The sequence below is a fragment of the Microtus pennsylvanicus genome, chromosome 16, assembly GCF_037038515.1.
Source record: "Microtus pennsylvanicus isolate mMicPen1 chromosome 16, mMicPen1.hap1, whole genome shotgun sequence".
Taxonomy (NCBI): Eukaryota; Metazoa; Chordata; class Mammalia; order Rodentia; family Cricetidae; genus Microtus; species Microtus pennsylvanicus.
The window spans coordinates 24,234,187-24,254,626 of record NC_134594.1 but is presented as its reverse complement, the minus strand read 5'-3'; the positions used below and the strand labels follow the sequence as shown (position 1 = coordinate 24,254,626).

At 46.5% G+C, this 20,440-nt stretch overlaps 1 protein-coding gene across 1 annotated transcript in view; it reads left to right on the top strand.

Moving 5' to 3' along the window:
• The window catches only part of Setd7 (SET domain containing 7, histone lysine methyltransferase), a 47,190-nt gene that overhangs the window by 9,800 nt on the left and 16,950 nt on the right, over positions 1–20,440 (top strand). Inside the window, exons 2-5 of the mRNA XM_075950841.1 lie at positions 788–917; positions 10,380–10,581; positions 17,042–17,231; positions 17,810–17,891. Of these exons, the coding sequence (XP_075806956.1) occupies positions 788–917; positions 10,380–10,581; positions 17,042–17,231; positions 17,810–17,891 (604 nt within the window). The remainder of the gene's footprint in view (positions 1–787; positions 918–10,379; positions 10,582–17,041; positions 17,232–17,809; positions 17,892–20,440) is intronic.

Genomic DNA, 20,440 nt, shown 5'->3' with positions numbered 1-20,440 from the left:
GCTCACAACTCTCTGTAACTTAAGTGCCAGAGGATCCCACACCTTCACACCAATGCATATAAAATAAAGTGAAATAATTTAAAAAGAAGAAGAAGAACTACACTGTAGTGGATGTGACATTAAGATTGTAACTCAGTACCATCTGAGGCACCCTTCAGGTGAAGATGAGAAGCTGGGATGTTCATTCTGAACATACGTACTATGGGAAAGCTTGGGAAGTGGGAACCAGTGCTGTAGATAGCCCCACTGATGAGAAACCCAAGTCCCAGAGAAAAGGCAAGCCAGTCGATCCTCAAATGAGTCTGGGCCTCCCTGTGTGGACTGGCCAGTTCATGAAGTATACAAAACCTCAACTTCTGCATGCTGACTCCTTCCAAGACACAGAAGCAAGGGCTGGAGCGATGGCTCAGCAGTTAAGAGCATGTGCTATTCTTTTTTTTTTTTAATTTATTATGTATATCTTGTTCTGGGTACCAGATCTCATTAGAGATGGGTGTGAGCCATCATGTGGTTGCTGGGGATTGAACTCAGGACCTCCGGAACAGCAGTCAGTTCTCTTAACCTCTGAGCCATCCCTCCAGGCCTGTGCTATTCTTGCAAATGACTGAATTCAGCTCCCAGGCCCTGTGCTGAGCAGCTCACAACCATCTGAAAGTCCAGATGCACAAGGACCTAGGCCCTCTTCTGGCGTCCACACAAAGGAGGGGCACCTTCGGCAGCTCTGAGCTGACAGTGGTTGCGTCGTGTAGCTGGTGCTAAGGTGTGGCCTGTGCTTCTCTCTCCCCAGGGCACCTGGACGATGATGGGTTACCCCACGGATTCTGCACAGTCACCTACTCCTCCACAGACAGATTTGAGGGCAATTTTGTACACGGAGAAAAGAACGGACGTGGGAAGTTCTTCTTCTTTGACGGCAGGTAGCCCTCGCCTATCTGTTTTGTTTGGGGTTGGGGGGAGGTCTCCCAATTATTTCAAAAGAAGGAATGATGCAAATGCATGAATTCAATTAAAAGTTTGTGAACACCTCATGCAGAAGATGAGTGAGAGTAACCCCAACATGTAGGCAAGGCTTTGGTGGCCAGAAACGACAGTGGTAGCTATACGGAAGTCAGCCTAAGGTGTGCTGAGCCTGGCATGTGTCTGTCCAGTGATGTTCTGCCAAGTCAGATTCAGGGGGTCAGATTCAGGGGGACCCATTTGCACAAATACAGTTCAAAAACTGTAACATAGCTCAATGACATCACACAAGCGGGAAAGCAAGAACTGACACCCCAGGTTGTCCTCTGACCTCCACATGGAGCATGGCCCACACTCACACACACCCCTGTGCACAGGCACACACATCATATATGCACACATACTCACACATCATATATGCATGTACAATACCCTCTGGATACCTGGTCCCAGGGTCTCTTTCAAGGTGTTGGCATTAGTGGCTCCGCTTTCAGAAGCTTCTGTCATGACAATTTAACCAAAGCTCTCTTACTGGAAAATGTCAATTGTTCCTTTACTCTGAGATTATTTTTTTATTCATTCAATGTTGTACGTTTTTATAAATGTCTTTCTTCCCCTCCCCACCTAAGGAGAGTTTCCTTGAGTGCAGAATCTCTGTGACATCTCCTATGCTTTATGACACTTTCCCTTAACTAGATACTTTAAAACAACGATAGTAAAGTCCTTGCCATGTGGAAGAGGGGACCGAAAACAAGTTAGAACAGATGGCCACACACACACACACACACATACACACACATACACACACACACACACACACACACACACATACACACACATACACACACATACACACACACACACATACACACACTCATGTACTCACCCATGCACACACACACACACACACACACACACTATGCACACACCCATATTCTCGCTTTAAATTTGGTAGTTAGATAAGGATAGCCAACAATTGACTAACTCGTAGAGAAAACAGTCAAGCTAATTTGTTGTATTTAGTTGTATGTAGTAGCTTTACGGACTTGGTGTACAAGAGCGTTAAAGAGCTACTTTGAGCTCATTTGGGCTAGACCGAGCATTTGAACCAGTGTGCCAAAAATGCGCAGAAACTTAGTAGGAAGGTAGGGACCAAGATTCCTCTCAGATGGCACGCGGTCTGGAGCATGACAGTGGATGCGTATGGTCGAGGATACTGTGGAAGTGCTTTTCTGGTACTGAGAATGCTTTGTTATCTGCACCTCTGACTGTAATCTCGAATCTCGATGTGCAGTACAGTTTAACTGTTCTCTGTTCCACCAAAATGTGTAAAACTAGAGCCAGAACTTGTCACTAGCCTAGAACTGGGAAAAGAAAACAAACAAACAAACAAACCATTGGCATCTACTTTCAGGCTGTGGAATGGGAATATTAGGGAGTTGTGTGGTCTGAAACCCAAGATAAAAGTGAGGTAGTTTATTATATGTATGGTTATCCTTCAGTATTGGGGGACCAAGGGCCTCATCATGCTGAGTGTTCTACCACCGAACTTTGTTGCCTGCTCTTTCAGTGCTGTTTCAAGTTGCCTGGCTGTCTTCACACCTGCTGTCCTCCTGCCTCTCCTGTAGAGTGCTGAGGTCACCAGCGTGTGCGATAGAACCCAGAGTGTAAATATTTACTGTCAATGCTTTTCCTGGATGTGCCAACTGGTTTTCAAAGTTTTTGCTATGCTTTTATTTTTCTATACCCAAGTCATTTTTCTTTTGTGTGTATGCATATGTATGATATGTGTGTATCTGTATGTTTTATCTGTGCGTGTATATGTGTAAGTATATATAATATGTGTGTGTATATGTGTATGTATGTGTGTGTGTGTATGTGTACACTTGTGGAGGATAAAAAAGGTTCATTGTTGTTCCTCATTGCCTTGAATCTTGATTTATCCCTTTTTATTGCATTAATTGATTTATTGGGAGGGGCTAGACATGTCACAGTGTGTGGAGGTCAGAGGACAGCTTGCAAGAGTTGGTTCTCTCTTTCTACCATATGGGTGCCAGAGATGAAGCTCGGTTATCAGGCTTGGTGGCAAGCCTTTACCTGCTGAGCCATCCAGAAGGCCACATCTTGGTGTGCTTTGTGTTTCTTTGTTTTGAGACAGGGTCTCTCCCTGACTTGAAACTCACCAAGTAGGCTAGATAGAGATTACAAAACCCACGCCGTCATACTTGGCTTTGTTTTTTAAGTGGGTTCTAAGGGACAAAGGCACAGCCTCATGTTTGCAAAGCAGGCAACTTGTCACCTGAGCCCCAGCCTCCCAGAGCCAGTTTCTGACATTGGCTTCCTGTACTGATGTGTCCTGATGAGAGGGACCCTACGGGCTGAGGGCCGGTGAGCACAGCTGACATTTCCCAGGTTCCTACAAGGTGCTTGATCACACCTCAGAGAAGCTGGGGTGGAAGTGAACTTTTGAAATCATGTATTCCAGCCGCTCATGTGAGGCAAAATCCTCTCTGTGTTCCTGACCATCTTCAGGCTTTTGTTGGAACCACGGTCAGCAAGCAAATACATTTGGATTTACAATTCCATGTTTATGAAGAATTAAGGCTTGGGGGGGGCTGAGTAACTTTCCCAGAGTCCCCTAGCTAGTAAGAGTAGAATTGAGGTGAATTCATTTCTATATTTTCTTTTTTTTTTTTTTGAGGGGGGGTTCAAGACAGGGTTTTTCTGTAGCTTTGGAGCCTGTCCTGGAACTACCTCCTATAGACCAGATTGGCCTTGAACTCACAGAGATCTGCCTGCCTCTGCTGGGATTACAGGCGTGTGCCAACACTACCCAGCCATTTCTATATTTTCTTTCTTTCTCTCTCTCTCTCTTTCTTTTTTTCCCCCTGAGGCAGGGTCTCATGTAGCCCAGGCTGGTCTCACACTCACTATGTAGCTGAGCATGATCTTGAACTCCTGATCTTCCTTCCTCTATCTCCCAAGTTCTGAGATTACAGATGTGAAACACTGACTAAATTCATTTTTATAGGCAACCGGTTTTTTTTTTTCTTACTACTTCTGCCACTGCATTCTCACCAGAAGTGAGAAAATAGTAATGGGTCTGCTTCCCTTTTTCTGTGCTTTCTTTGTTTTGTTTCTTGCTTTTCGAGAATGGGTTTCTCTGTGTTGCCCTGGCTGTTCTGGAACTCACTCTGTAGATCAGGCTGGCTTCAAACTCACATTTCTTTGTTTTCTTTAAGGTCACTTCTTAGCTATTTTTTGGTTTGTTTGTTTGTTTGTTTTCCAAGACAGGGTTTCTCTGTGTAAAGCCCTGCTGTCCTGGAACTAGCTCTTGTAGACCAGACTGGCTTTGAACTCACAGGGATCCACCTGCCTCTGTCTCCTGAACGCTGGGATTAAAGAAAGATGTGTGCCACCTCCAACTGGCCAGCTTCTTTTCTAAAGGTGCATTAGCTCTTGCTAGGAGCCCGGCAGGTTGATGGAAGGTGTTCCTGAAAGGTCATTTGGTAGCGGCCTCCCCAAACTCCTGTTTTCTCATTTGTAGGATGGGGATAAATGATCGAGTGAGAAAAACTACAAAGACCCTGGAAGGCATAGCACACCTGCCAAGTGCCCGGGGAGGGGATGGATGGAGATGGTGACTAACCCTGATGTCACTCCACTCTTAGTTGATTACAGTGGCCTAGAAGACTGCTTGCTAGGGAAAACATCAAAGTGTCAAATATCTTAACATTGCTACAGTCACACAACCGTCAACTACTCCTAAAGGGGTGGTTCTCCCGTTCCCCTGTCCCAACCCCATCAGCAAGCAAGTACTCAGCACCAGGTACCAACCAGTGTTCACACATTCCAGTTCAGTTCTGATGATGTCTACCTGAGATGTGTTCACCTCTCATAGTTCTGGGGGGTTGAGAGCTTTGAGATCAAAAGCTGTTAGATTGGAGTCTGGCAGGGACCTGCTTCCTGGCTTACAGATGGCTGCTTATCTTGTCACGGGCTGGAGAAGGAAGCTAGAGAAAGCAACCCCCCTTGTGTCTTTTATACGGGCAGTAAATGCACTCAGGAGGGCTCTGACTTCATGACCTAATACCTCCCTCAACACCTCACCTCTTAGGACCACCCCATTGGGAAATAAGGTGTCAATGTACAGATTTTCCAGGGTCCTAAACATTCCGTCTATAGCAGTACATTTTTTTAGGGTTTCCTCTTAAAGAAGAGAACAACATTGTGCTAATTGCTGTTATTTTGGGTCTTTGTGATCATCAGATTCTCTAGACTCACACATCCTTTGTGAAAGGATTAAAAACAAAGACAGGAGCGACTTTGAAGGTGCCCGGCACACAGGCAGACGAACTGCAGGAAGAGCTTGGCTCTGCTTGCCCACCCCACCCTGAAGGCTGAAGGTGTTAGCTGGAAGTAGCTTTAGCAGATGGGTTAGGGCTCCTTCGCCTTTCTCCGCTTGCAGTATCGGCTAATAATACAGCCACATGGAAGAGTTCCTAGAACCATGATTTCGAACTAAGCCGCAATTTGATTTGTTACAGATGAGACTTGAATATAGAATCTGATTCACTTTCAAGTTTCTTTCTCGACTCTTATACTGATGAGGACATACTAGCAGGTGTGTCTAACCTTTTATATTGGTCACAATGTTCCAGTATAAAAAGTTGGACACACCTGCTAGTATTTTTTTGTAGTTTCTTTTTTTTTTTAATTGAGCTATACATTTTTCTCTGCTCCCCTCCCTTCCTTCCCTTTCCTCTTCTACCCTCTCCCGTGACCCCCACGCTCCCAATTTACTCAGGAGATCTTGTCTTTTTCTCTTTCCTATGTAGATCCAAGTATGTCTCCCTTAAGGTCCTCTTTGTTGTCTTGGCTTGGAATACATTGTTATTATCTACAAAGTTCAGACTTGAAAAACACAAGATAATAGAGTTACTAAAAGAAAAATAATCGCCAAAAAGAAAAAAAATCTGAAGTTTTAACCAAGCTTGAGATTTAGTGTTGGCCACATTTATAGCTACCCCAGACCATATGCGCCCCTACAAGCTACAGGTTGGGCACACCTGTTAGAGAAAAGGAACAACGGTTAGGGCAGAAACTCCTCAGTCTCCAAACTATGAAGAAAAGCTAAACTTCCCAAATACTTTGGTGTATCCAGACACTATAGAGGCGACTTCCAAATGAAAATACGGTAATGTTTAAATAAAATGCAGGTGTGTCAGTTGGGGTGCTCAACTGCTTGATTTCTCCTCTATTTTAAGTTCTACTTCCTAGTTTAATTGTTTTTGGAAACTTAGCACCTCGTAAAATAAAAAGGCTTGGCCTGGCCGTGGTGGCGCACGCCTTTAATCCTAGCACTCGGGAAGCAGCGGCAGGCGGATCTCTGTGAGTTCGAGAGCAGCCTGGTCTACAAGAGCTAGTTCCAGGACACCAAAGCTACATAGAGAAACCCTGTCTCAAAAAAAACAAAAAATAAAAATAAAATGTTGAAAAAATTAAAAGGCCTGTATACGTTAGGAGTAAGAAATGTCGTTAGGCTGATGTTTTCGTTTCTCCTAAGTTTCCCAGCTGTTTGCTCCAGATACCATTGCCAGAAAAAACAAACAATCCAGTGCCCATTGTGGTCGTTTCCCAGCATCATCCTGAGAAGTCTGTCAGCAGGTTAAAAGGAAACATGGATTAAGAACATTAAAACTGGGCCTAGAGAAATGGCCTCCTGGTTAAACACTTGCTGCTTTTTCAGAACACCCACGTTAGATGGCTCATAACCACCTGTAACCCCAGGTCCAAGAGACCTGACACCCTCTTCTGACACACAGAAAAAGAGAGAAAGAAAGTTGAAACGGCAGGCGCCATTAGTGGGGGCCTATGTCTATAATTCCAGCACTTGGGAGGTAGAGGCAGGAGGAGCAAGAGTTCACAGTCATCCTTAGCTACATGTTGAGTTCAAGGCCAGCCTGAGTACAGGAGGCCTTGTCTCGAAACAAACAGCAGTGAAATACGGAGCTGAGCATAGTGCTCTAAGCTTGAAACCCAACACCAAGGAAGAAGAACAGTGGGGTCCTGAGCTTGAAGCTAGTCTGGACAACACAGTGAGACCCTGTGACCAAGAGAGGGGGGAGGACAAGGAAAAGAAAGACGATGGGGAGGGAGAATGGAAATGTGTGATGTTTACATAAAAAAGTCAAACAAATACTTTGGGATAAGAATAGTGAAACTCTATACTTTCTGTAGCTTAGTGATACTTAAGTTCGTTTGGTTTGTTACAATGAACACATTGGTTTTTATTTTTAATGTAAAAGGTATCTGTCCCTTCCTTCTTCCATTCAACGGGTCGCTCATAAATTACTGCAGAAAGAGAAAGAGCTTTCTTACATCCCTGAAAAGGTAGCTTTCCGGGGTCTGGAACTTAGGCTAGCTGTAGTGCCCCTTGCTATCCCGCCTTCAGAAACTGCGCTCGCTGTGCACAGTAAGCCAGCTGTGCAGAGGAAAACGACTGTCTCCCTTGAGAGGGAAGTGAGAATACGCTCCCAGGCCAAGAGGCAAGGACAAACCATTGGACACTGTTGGGACTGAGATCAAAACAAGATGACTCAGTGGAGCTGGGTATAGAGGCCTCTCCCTTAGTCCCAGCACTCAGGCAGGCGGAGCTCTGTGAGCTGGAGGCCAGGCTAGTCTATATAGTGAGTTTCAGGACAGTCAGGGCTATACAAAGAAGCCCTGTATGGGGAAAAACCAAAACCAAACAGAAAGATGACTCAGGGGTAGAAGCATCTGCCTGACGATCTGAGCTCAGCAGTGGAAGGAAAAACTGATCCCCAAAGTTTGGTCCCTCCCACCTCCGTGTACAAGCCCTGGCATGCATGAACTAATTACACTCACAAAAACATTTGCAAGTCTGTGCTGTTGTTTTTAACTTGTCTGAGACACCTGCGACTTTTAGATTTGATCATGAATCTGAGCGGTATTGGCAGGTATGTCTGTTGGAACAACACCCAAATATACACAGGAACGTTCTGAACGCTACTGACAATCTGAAGTCAAACAGGTTGGCAGGACTAGCAAATGAAAACATTTAGCACACTGGTTAAATTAAAACCTCAGACAACAACGACAAAGCGTGTTTTTATATTTATATCTTATATTCACTATCTGAGATATGAACCCGCTGAAGTTTATATAACCTGTCTAAAATCCAGGCTTCCCTGAACACCTTGTGTCTTTTTCCAGGGTTGGGAGTTCAAAGCAGGGTTTCTCTGTATAGCTTTGGCTGTCCTGAAACTCACTTCATAGACCACGCTGATCTCAAACTCACAGAGATCTGCCTGCCTCTGCCTCTTTGCCGCTCTGCTTCTCTCTCAGCCTCTCTCTCTGTTTCTGCCTCCACCTCTGCCTCCACCTCCCAAGTTCTGGGATTAAAGGCATGCACCACCACCTTCTGGCCCCATCTTGTACCTGACCTGACAACCCCTCCCAGAAATGAAGAGATAGATGGCTGAACCGCTGCACACAGCAGCCGGCCCGTTGATTAGCGCTCCTTCTCCAAGCCGACTCTTTGTTAATTGTGTGAATCTAATGACAGTCGAATCTCATTGATTCAGCTTCACTAGAATAATCAAAACTAGAGTTTCGATTATTTATGCAAAAGCTATGTGAAAGTATACTTTACTCCATTCATGAATTTAATAAGCCTATTTGTCATTGATAACGCAAATAAACGGGAAGGAGAACTATTTATCTCCTTGGGAGGCCACAGATAGTGTAATTACAACGAAACGAGACGCCGTCACAGTTCAGGCTGTGCGTTTCGTTTTAATAATTACAAATCGTTCTCAATCATAAGATGAGACGTCAGTAGACAGAGTCAGGGACAGGTTGCCCAAACCCTGTGCCTCGCTCTGCATTCTCCCTGTCCCGGAACATGGTGTGTGCTTATCTTACCTAGCTCAGAACATGGTGTGTGCTTGGCCTACTTATCCCAGTACACAGTGTATGCTTGTTCCAGTAGAAGGGATGTGTTTGTCCTCCCTACCCCGTAGTACTGTGTGCTGTCCTGCACAGCCTCTTGAGCAGTGTGTGCTTGCTCGGCAGTGTTCTTGTGCTGGATTATTCTGTGCACCATGCAGGCTAGAGCCCCGTACGATGCTCACGACATACCTTAAAATGCTTACTAGCGAACTCTAGGACTAAAAGCCGGGTGTTAAACCGTCTTTGTTTCTGAATAGCTAGTATTTATCTTTTTGATCTTTAAATTACATTTGTTTAAATTACATATGTTATGGGTAGGGAGGTGGAGGCCTGCGTGTGGACATCGGCGTACAGCTTGCCTCTATTGGTCCTCTCCTTCCAGGGAATCGAACTCAGATCCTCAGGTTTAGCAGCAAGCGCCTTTACCCTCTGACTCTGCAGTGTTAATGCTCACGTTTAAAATTTTAAAAATGCCTTGAGCTGCCCTTCCGTTTATTCCAAGTGGTATTTTTGGTAAACTTCCTTCCATTGCATAAGGATATTGGACAGAAAATGTATTTCTGAACTTCCAAATGTGTTTTCTAAGGACAGCAGTAGAAGGGTGGTAAAATCACTTTGAGTGTGCTGTGAGCTTTCTTCTGGTCCAGCCGCGGGGCTCGGGCTTTGTCACGCTGCTAACGGGGTAAGCAGGGTTGAGCCCGCCATCTCCCTCCTTTACCCCACCGATCCTTTATGTCCATGATGGCGCACATGAACACACGTGTACAGTTGAGTGTCACACGCACGACTCCATGAGCGGCATATACCACAAAAGCCCTGCAAGATGAGCGTGTAACCTAGATATGGACCCAGCTACAGCATCTAGAGTTGTGTGTGTACTTGTGCTGTTCATACAGTGACAGAATCTTCTAATAACACATTTTCCAGAGCCTGTCCCTGTCACTGAGGGATACATGACCGTATAACACAAAAATAAGGCCTCGTCAGTCTTCCAGAGGGATCAAAGGAGAGTCTGTTGATTGGGTGCCAGTTACCATTGCTACTGTAGAATGGAATCTTAGTGACATTTGCACAGGCTACCCCACACTTGCGTGATGGGAGAGCTCCGTATGCAAGCCATCTAAGAACTGTGTGAGAAACAGATTTCCCACTGTTAGGTAGAGTGTAACCGTGGGAATGCTGGTGCCCCAGGGTAAGCTGGGCATCTGCCTGGCCGTGGAGACACGGGCAGCTGAGACTTGTTCTCAGCCCAACATGGGCCTTTTTTCCTCTCTCTTTCCTTTGGCAAAGAAAAAAGGAGAGAGAGAGAGAGAGAGAGAGAGAGAGAGAGAGAGAGAGAGAGAGAGAGAGAGACAGAGAGAGACAGAGAGAGAGACAGAGAGACAGAGAGAGAGAGAGAGCTGTAGTGCTGTGTAATCTGACTGTTTCTGTTCTCCCGTGCCTCCCAGTACCCTGGAGGGATATTACGTGGATGACGCCCTGCAGGGCCAGGGTGTATACACCTATGAGGATGGAGGTGTTCTCCAAGGCACATATGTGGATGGAGAGCTGAACGGACCAGCCCAGGAGTATGACACCGACGGGAGGCTCATCTTCAAGGGGCAATACAAAGACAACATTCGACATGGAGTGTGCTGGATCCATTACCCGGTAAGCTGGCGCCTGTTGGCTCTGAGAGGAAGGAGCTTGTTTTAAGACAATGTTTTGACTCCTTGTGATAAACAGTACAATGTATCCGCTGTGAAGTCACTGATCAGCCGCTATTGACGAGAGTGTCTGAGGCCCACCTGCCTGCTGCTGTTGCCCGCTATGACTTAGATGACTAGGCCTGAGGTTGCTATTAATTATTCTTCTGAGTCATACTGAGTAGTCCTGAGTGTTTATTCAGCACTGGAACAAACTAGCTTTATTGTACCATCTCTAAAGTAAAAAAAAAAAAAATAAGTTGCTTTTAATTCCTTTGGCATGTAGAAAGAAGTGGGATAGCTGGGCATGGTGACACACCTTTAGTCCCAGAACATAGTGAGATCCAGGACAGCCAGGAGTATGCAGAGAGACCTTGTGTCAAAAAAAGGTGGGGGGAATAACTTTATATAGGGGGAGAGACAGGCTTTCACTGTGTAATCTGCCTGGCCTCAAATGCACTCTATAGTCCAGGTTGTCCTCAAACTCATAGAGATCCTCCTGCCTCTGCCTCCAAGCGCTGATATTAAAGGCATGTGCCATCTCGCCCAGTTGTTGCTTAGTTTTAAACGTGAGACTGAATCCTTTTTGGAGTCTCTACACCACGGCAGCTTGGTTTTTACAGCCCTCTCACTATGGCGATGCGTCCTGGACTGCACTGCTCACATTAAGATGATGTAAGTGAACTTGCCTCTAAGTGTTTGGTGACTGTGCTGGTTCTGAGTGAACTGCAGCAAACAGAAACGGCAGAGCCCATGATTTGGAATCAATAACTTTTGTTTGCGTTTCAAATATCCCATCTGTTGTTGATGAGTTTGAAAACCATGTTTTGAAAAACAGACCGTAAGATATACTTTGTTTACCATTTTATCACGCCCAGAAGCTTAACTGAAAATACCTTTCTGCTTACTCTGAGTTATTAGTAAGAGCAGGCTAGACAGAGTCGTGCTTGCCTGGAATCCCAGCATTTAGGAATGGAGGCAAGGGGATCAGAAGTTCAAGGTCAGCCTCAATGACAGACAGAGTTTGAGGTCTGCCTGGGCTACGTAGTAAAATTTTGTCCCACAAAAAGCATGTTTTTACATGTAAACCAAGAGAAGTGGTCCTCAGTGAATGCACTTACACGTTGTTACATGTGTTGTTTGTGTGTGCACGGCGTGTGGGGATGCATGTGTCACGCATATGTGTGGCAGCCACGTGAGGGCAATTTCTAGAATCCGTTCTCTTTTCCCACCTTCACATAGGTTCCAGGGCTTGAGCTCAGGCTTGTACAGCACCTTTACCCCGCCCCATCCCCCTTCCTGAGCCATCTCACTGGCTAACATTACTATTCTTTTTTTAAAAACAGCATACATAGTGTTTATACTTTTACTTTATTGTTTTAAGATTCATTTACTTCTTTTACCTATTTGAGTGTTCTATCTGCATGTATGATTTAATGCCAGAAGAGGGCATCAGATCCCTAGATGGTTGTGAGCCACCATGTGGGTGCTGGGAATCAAACTCAGGTCCTCTGGAAGAGCAGCCAATGCTTTTAGCTGCTGAGTCGTCTCTCCAGCCCCCACATTATTATCCTTTTGGGGGGGGGTATAGAGTTTTTTAGTGGGTTATGGAAGGGAAGGAGGAGAGGGAAGGGGAAGAGAGAGAGAAGGGGAGAGAGATAGAGGCAGCAGCCCCCTCTTCAGAGGAGAGACAGGAAGAGCCATATTATTATTCTTTAGAAACTGTTTAAGTGGCTGAAAAGATGGCTCATCAGATAAGAGCACTTGCTGTAAGTATGAGGACCTGAGTTCAAATCCTCAGAAACCAAGTAAAAAGCCTGGCTTGGTCATGTATGCCCTCCCAACGCTCTCACTGAGGATCTCTGGGGCTGGCACACCTCCGGGTTCAGTGAGACCCCGCCTCAAGGGAATAAGGCTGACAGAGCAGGATATCCAACATCATCTAAGTACAGTTGTTGTTGTTATTGTTGTTTTATTTTTTGAGACAGGGTTTTCCTACATATTTCTGCCTGTCCTGGAGCTCAATGTGCAGACCAGCCTGGCCCCTGCCTTCCTAGTGCTATGATTAAAAGCACACACAATGGTGCCCAGCCAGTCAATCGTGTTTTTAATTCGTTGAACTTGACACTGTTTATGCACCTGTGGTCCCAGCTGCTAGGGGAGCCTGAGACAGAAGGGTTTAAGCCTTGAAGTTTGAGGCTGGGGAAATGGCTCAGCAGTTAGGAGCTGCTGCTGTTTTACCATGAGGACTGGAGTTTGGATCTCAGCAGCCACAGTGGGGGCTCTAGAGATCCAACACCCCCACACACACACACACCATACACACATACATAAAGAATTTTAAAAAGAAACTGCGTTCTAAGGGAAGAATGTGGTTGATCTCTAAGACTTGCACAAACATTTAGGTCTCCGCTTGATCGGCTCTGATCCACAGACATCATTAGGGGACTGTCTAGGTAGAAGCAGACAAGCAGATAGACAGGTGCCAAGGTACCTACAGTTCTAACACTGAGAATGGGCTTCCTGCGTGGCCAGGCGGAGCTCCACGAAGCTGGGGAGCTACTGACATTTGAGAGAGACTTGTCAGGAGAACGAGTGGAGCCCCGTGTAGGCAGAGGATGGGAGAGAGACGAAACAGGAATTCCCAGCGACTCCCACTCCCTGTCATTTCACTTCTGACTAGGATCAACTGAAGTCCTCTGATGAGATCGAAGGTACACTGAGACCATTTCCTGCCTTCATCTCACTGGGTGGAGCCAAATTTTGAAACCCAAATGTACAATAACGGTTTTTAGAGGATCTTTTGTGTTCTTGACAATTTCATAAACACGTATCTATCATATGCACCTCCAACTCAGCTTCCCAATCCCCCCAGACGCCCCCAACATGTCAGTGCCCACCTTTATGTTCTTTTCTCATTTTTTTTAATAGTCCCCTGAGTACTTAGTACTTGTAATTAGTACTGCTGCAGGCACACGGGTGGGGGCCAGTCACTAGAGCGTGGACCACCCATCAGCCGCTATAGCAACATTTTATCCTGTGGTCTTATACCAAGAGAAGATTCTGGAGTGGGAGGGAAACATTGGGAAATGGCTAGCTTCCAGAATAGTCGATGGCACCTGCTTCAAGTGTGGTATCTAATGACAGTGGAAGAGGAAGATAGTACCCCTCTGCTCTCTGGAGTCCGAATCAATACAGAAACAGGCATTAGTGTCAGGGACTGAATTGCCGGTTTTCATTGCATTAACTTTGGATTGGAGGCATGGTGTGAACCCAAAGCCAAAGCCACAACAGGCTTCTCGGTCCCTTCTGCTGTGGAAGCATTGGGGGCTTCTCTTGAGGGACATGGGCCTTCTTGGGATTGACAGGGCAGTGCCTAGGACCCAGGCAGGGGAGGGTAAGTGAAAAGGGAGACTGGACACTCCAAGCAGCCTTTATCTTGTTAATAATCCCTACCCAACAAAGACTACTCCTTCTGACAGGGGTACCAGTGGGCAGACCGAGGCAGCGGCCTCCACCCGATACTCTTAGAGTAGTTGGGCAGTATTTGTAACAGGCGAGAACAAGAGAAGGGAAGACAGAACCATTCTCCCTAGCATACTTATAGGATCTCTCTAGGAACTAGAGATACAAAAATTTTGTTGTGGATGTTTTGGTTTTTGAGCCCAGGCTGTAGCCCAGGCTTCTGTAGCCCAGGCTGGCCTCAGATTCTCTGTGTATCTGAGGATGACCCTGAACCTCTGATCCCCCTGCCTCTGCCTCCTAAGTGCTAGGGTTACAGGTGCTACCACCACGTCCAGATTGTGCAGTGCCGAGATCCAAACCCAGGGCGCGGTGCGTGCTAGCTGAGCTCTCTACCGAGAGACGTCACCTGCGGTCCCACTAAGTAAGCCCTTTTGTTTGATTTTTAACTTCCAATGCATCTCTCTTTCTTTTTTTTCAATTTAAAAGACTCATAACTCCCTTTGAAAACCAAAGGATTTCTATTCTGTCAGTCCAAAGAAATAAATTCAACTTTTGAGGGAAAAAAATGAGGCCCTAAGCACAGACTTTGGCTTCAAATAAGCATAATGTGGGCGTCTGTTAGCTATGGCACGTAAGAGGCACGCGTGCTCCACCGCGCTCTGCTTCAGCGGCACCCCAAAGGCAGATCGCACAGAAAGATTGTCCCTATTCATACCACGTTCGTACAAATTAACTTCAGAAGGACAACGAGCTACAAATGTCACCCTACTGTGCTTTCTGCCTGTGAAAAATAATGCTGTGTGTTTTTCTTCAAAAGTTCTGAAATTTACTTTAACTGATCGTCTCTCCCCACGAAAGAACGACTAGACCGCGGTGAGCTATGCAATCGTAAAGGTCACACCGCTTATTCCCGTCTCGGTAAGCAGCACGGAGGGTTAACCTGCATCAAGCAGCCATTCCCAGATACTTGAGCCGAGGACATCGGCCAAGCTATCCGAGAGGCCATGCTATCAAATTGTTTAGCAAGCCTACAAAAAGACGTAGATGGATGAGTTACGCAGGCAAGATTTCCATGAGAGGGAACCATCCCTTGCACCCTAAACGAAGTGAACACCAATGCTGCAGTAGCCTAGTTCAACTGAAAAAGTGTCCGCGAGGTGGCTTTGTGGGTAAAGCTCCTGCCACTGAGCCTAGCAACATGATAGGTCCCTTGGGATCCACGCGGTAGAAGGAGAGAAATGGCTTCTCTGCAACTTGTCCTCCCACCTCCACACACGCACCGTGTCCCATGCTCACCCATGCAGTTACATGCACGTATACAGGAACACACACATACAACGTGTGTGTGTGTGTGTGTGTGTGTGTGTGTGTGTGTGTGTGTGTGTAGTTGGTTACCTGCTGTGGCCCTGGCCCTTACCAGGATATAGAATTACTCTGGCGTTAGTCCTATGGAATGAAGCAAAGCTGGCCCTTCTCCTGGAGGGAGGCTGGGAAGTCATAGATGAAGAACGGAAGAAAGAACTGATGTGGAAGAGACAAGGTCTTTTGTTTAGCCCTTAGAAAATACAGACAATTCTATTTTTACTCAAATAGACCAAACTAATTCTATTTTTTTAATTGAGAAAAGGAGAAAAAAAAAAACAAGTTTCCACCTCCTCCCAGCCTCCCATTTCCCTCCCCCTCCTCCCACCCTTCTCCCCCTCCTCCCACCCTTCTCCCCCTCCTCCCACTCTTCTCCCCCTCCTCCCACTCCTTTCCCCCTCCCTCTCCAGTCCAAAGAGCAGTCAGGGTTTTCTGCCCTGTGGTAAGTCCTAGGTCCTCCCCCCTCCGTCCATATCTAGGAAGGTGAGCATCCAAACTGGCTAGGCTCCCACCAAGCCAGCACATTACATAGGATCAAAACCGCGTGCCATTGTCCTTTGCGTCTCATCAGCCCTCATTGTTCGCCATGTTCAGAGAGTCCAGTTTTATCCCATGCTTTTTCAGTCACAGTCCAGCTGGCCTTGGTGAGCTCCCAATAGATCATCTCCACTGTCTCAGTGGGTGGGTGCCCCCCTCGTGGTCCCGACTTCTTTGCTCATATTCTCCCTCCTTCTGCTCCTCATTGGGACCTTGGGAGCTCAGTCCAGTGCTCCAGTGTGGGTCTCTGTCTCTATCTCCATCCATCACCAGATGAAGGTTCTATGATGATATGCAAGATATTCGTCAGTATTGCTCTAGGGTAGGGTCATTTCAGGTTCCCTATCCTCAGCTGCCCAAGGAACCCAAACTAATTCTTAAGTATGTTTAAAGGCATACGGATTTAATTCAGAGGTAAAGACCTACAAGGTCTTGGGCTCTGGGTTCACCCCAGTGCTGCAAAAAGGTGGGGGGGAGTACATTTTAACTGAAGTTGTTTGCTTATTTGTTTGTTTGTTTTGAGACAGCGTCTGTTTATGTGTCCTGGCTGTCCTGGATAGATCAGGACATCCTCAAACTCACAGAGATCCCCCTGCCTCTGCCTCCATAGTGCTGAGAGAACAGGCGTGTGCTGTAATATATATTTATAATATAGTTACGCTGTAATAGATTTGTGCTGTAATAGATTTTCCTTAACATATTATAGATATGTGTTTTATATCTCCCTTAAATGCTTGCAAGCCTGTTCTGAGTGTAACGTGTTTGTTTCTTAGATAACGCACCAAGCTAGAGTATCCGTAACTGAGTACACTTCAGTCTCCTACTCTAAAGGAGGCATGCGTGTCCCTGAGTATAGAACATTCCAGAAGTGTATCTACATGTGGTTATCTGCAGAGGCATGAAGAGCTCTGACTCCTGTCAGAAGCTCTAGGTTCTTACACTGTTATTATCAGTGTTGGTGTTCTTAAGGGGACTGGAGTGCAGAAAAGAAACTTTGTGAACTCACGCCCTACAGATGGACACTCTGTATCACACCTCTGGGCTTCGGTTTCTCCCACCAGGATGGAGGCAGCCTGGTCGGGGAAGTCAACGAAGATGGGGAGATGACTGGAGAGAAGATAGCCTATGTCTACCCTGATCAGAGGACTGCGCTCTACGGAAAGTTTATTGATGGAGAGATGATCGAAGGGAAACTGGCCACCCTCACGGCCACGGAAGAAGGGAGGCCACACTTTGAAGTGACATCTGGAAGTAAGTTGTCCAGTCTGGGGCAGGTTGAAGAAGTTTCTGGTGGTGGTGGTGGTGGTTTGGGTTTTTTGTTTTGATTTGGTTTTTTTGAGACAGGATTCTCTGTGTAACCCAGGCTGTCCTGGAACTCACTATGGATCAGACTAGCCTCTGACTCACAGAGACCCATCTGCCTCGGCTCCCGCATGCTGGGATTAAAGGTGTGCACCACCATTGCCCTACAAAGAAGTTTCTTTCTTTTCTGGGGGGCCCACTTTAATGAGTGTTAGTCAGTTTTTCTCTCTCTCTCTCTCACACACACACACAAAAGCAGGCTCCTCAGTCCGTCCCTGTTTAAGACAGCAGCCACAGGTCTGCTACACCACGAGGTTTAGCTGGTCTAGGCTGGTCTGTTTCTTACGCTGGGGCCTAGTCTGAAGGCATCGAGACCACTTTAGGCAATGCTTTCTCACAGTGGATCACAGATGTATCCAAGTAAACACAGAGGTGCCTCCCAAAGCCTCAGCCTGGAACTCCCCCACTTACGTTGCATGTCCTGCCCGGCTCTGCACCTCACCTGACGTGCTGGTTTTGCCTTTCAGGTTCCGTGTACCACTTCGATAAATCGACTTCCTCCTGCATCTCCAGTGATGCCCTCCTTCCAGACCCCTATGAGTCCGAGAGGTAACTCTTTCCTTGCGGCTTTCCTCGCGCCGTTTAGGCCCCAGTGGTGGGCACCCTTAAGCTTCTGTGGCTCTCGGCTCAGGCTGGGCTCCTGCTCGAGCCAAGCCTCTCCATAATAAGTACTTCTCCTTGGCACACTTCCAAGTAAGTGTGTGTGCGTTCTGAGGAAGACTAATTATATTCTTATATAGAGGCTGTTCACAGAAGGTCTCTACACTATCAAGCAGACTCATGTCTGGTTCTAGAATGAACTCTGTCAGTAAAGTGTTGAGTCAGACGGTCACACCCTTTCTGGGGACGCTGGGGGATTTGGAAAGCATACAGGTAGAAACCAGAGAACAGTGTTAGAAATCAGTTCTTTTCCTTCCACCCTCTGGAAAGGTGCAGCCTTAGGTCAGGCTTGGAAGCAGGCGTTTTTTTGCCCAGTGAGCCATCTTCCAGGCCCTCTTGGGGTTCTTGATGATGCAGTCCTCTAGGGGAGCCATCCACGCTCTTTCAAGCCTAGCCTACACCTCTGGTACGACCCTTGGAACATAAAGCAACTTCCTTATTCCTAAGGGAAGACAGGATAGAAGCAAAGGTAGTGATAGCAAGTGTTAAAGCATCTCTCCCTGTCAGCTCTGTCCATACCTAACCTATGAGGAAGGCTGCCCTCTACCTTGGATTCTCAATACGCAAAATTATCTTCATTCTCCTTCCTTCAGCTGAGGAAGTAAAGACAGCCCCCGGGGCGTGGCTTACCCTAGGCTGCTCTGCTGAGTAAGGACAGCCCCTGAGGGTGTGATTTACCTCTTGTTTACTTTCTGCCTCTTCCTGGTAGAAGGGACGGCGCTGATCCCACAGTGCCACAGGCAGGGAGAAAATGTTCTGGTTTTTTTGACAAGAGATCCTGGCCCAGGGCCAGTGGTAGTAGACTGGCTTCTGTGTTCACCCCAAAACACCAGGACCAACTGTATCCATCTATCAGTCTAGTCTGTTGTGAGATCCTGCAGAACAACACTCTCAAACCGCTTAGCTGTTTACAGAGGTCTGCGTTTTGTATTATGCTCCTGGTTCTGTGGGTTGGCTTAGGTTCAACCATTTTTCGCTTGGGTTTCACCAAGCTGAGCCGGACTAGGCTGGGCTCCAGGATTCAAGTCGGGTTCAGGTCTGTTTCACATCTCATCATTCCAAGACTCTGACTAAAGGAACAACAGCCCCCCAGGACATATTCTTCTCTGGGAGACCATGGAAACTGAAAGAGACTGGCAAAACTCACCGTGTCTCTTAACACCTGACACCTGGCAGCAGGGGCCTCCTCCACGCTCTGCTAACAAAGTCAGCAGGAAGGGATGCATGCCCCACCTGCACCAAACGAAGTGTCACATTGTGAGGTCACCTGCAAAAGGGTGACATGTATCACTCTGTCACAGGAAAGGAGCAGAACTGGAAGCAATAATTCATATTTCCAGGCCGTAAAATAAGCCAAAATTACAGGCGCCCACCTCCTAACAGGACCATCTATCACGGTGCATGGAGAAATGAAAGATTTGTTGGTGGGACATAAGCTCTTATTCCCTCCATTCCATAGCCAAGAGTGCTTCTCTTATAAAGCGGTGTTAGGAGCGGGTTTTCCGTGGAAGAACACCAAGTAACAATGTGGACGCTTGCAGGCCCCATGTTGTCTATTGCACAGACTCAGCTCCGCCTCTGAGCACTACAGTAGCCAGATGCCATCTTAAACTGGGGAAGGCAGCTGTATCTCAATAAAACTTTATCAACAAAAATGAACTGTCAGATTTGACCTGGAGTTAGCTGACCTCTAACCCCTTTGCTGGGAAATGCTTGTTGGCTATAGCTCATGGTCGCTTTTTGTGTAAACAATCCATCTTGGCATTTAACTAAATAATAGTCTTCCTCTGTCTTCTGGCTTTGAGAAATTTGAGCACAGTATCAGTAAACTTTGGGAAATGTGTTGTGGGGAGCTGCGGGTTGCATTCCGCCACCCAGCTCCCGCCACCGGCGAGCTTTACCTGAAATAACAACACACAAATTGTATTCTTTTAAACACTGCTTGGCCCATTAACTCTAGCCCTTACAGGCTAATTCTCATATCCCGATCAACCCATCTCTAATAATCTGTGTAGCATCAGTCTTACCGGGAAAGATTCAGCATGTCTGACCTCGCAGCTTGCTTCATGGCGTGTGCCCCTGAGAGCTGAGCTATGGCGTCTGTCTGAGGCATCTTACCTCACTTCCTCTTCTTCCCAGCATTCTGTTCTGTTTACTCCTCCCACCTATGTTTTAACCTATGAGGCCAAGCAGTTTCTTTATTACTTAACCAATGACCTTCCTCCATCAGAAATGTTCTCTTGTCATTAGCTATAAACATTAGTTTCTTTTTCAGAAAGGTCCATCGAGTACTGTGCTGGCTGGTTTGTGTGTCAACTTGATACAAGCTAGAGTCATCAGAAAGGAAGGAACCATCACTGAGGCCATGCCCCATGAGATCCAGCTATAAGATCCCTGGAACTGATGTTACAAATGGTTGTGAGATGCCATGTGGGTGC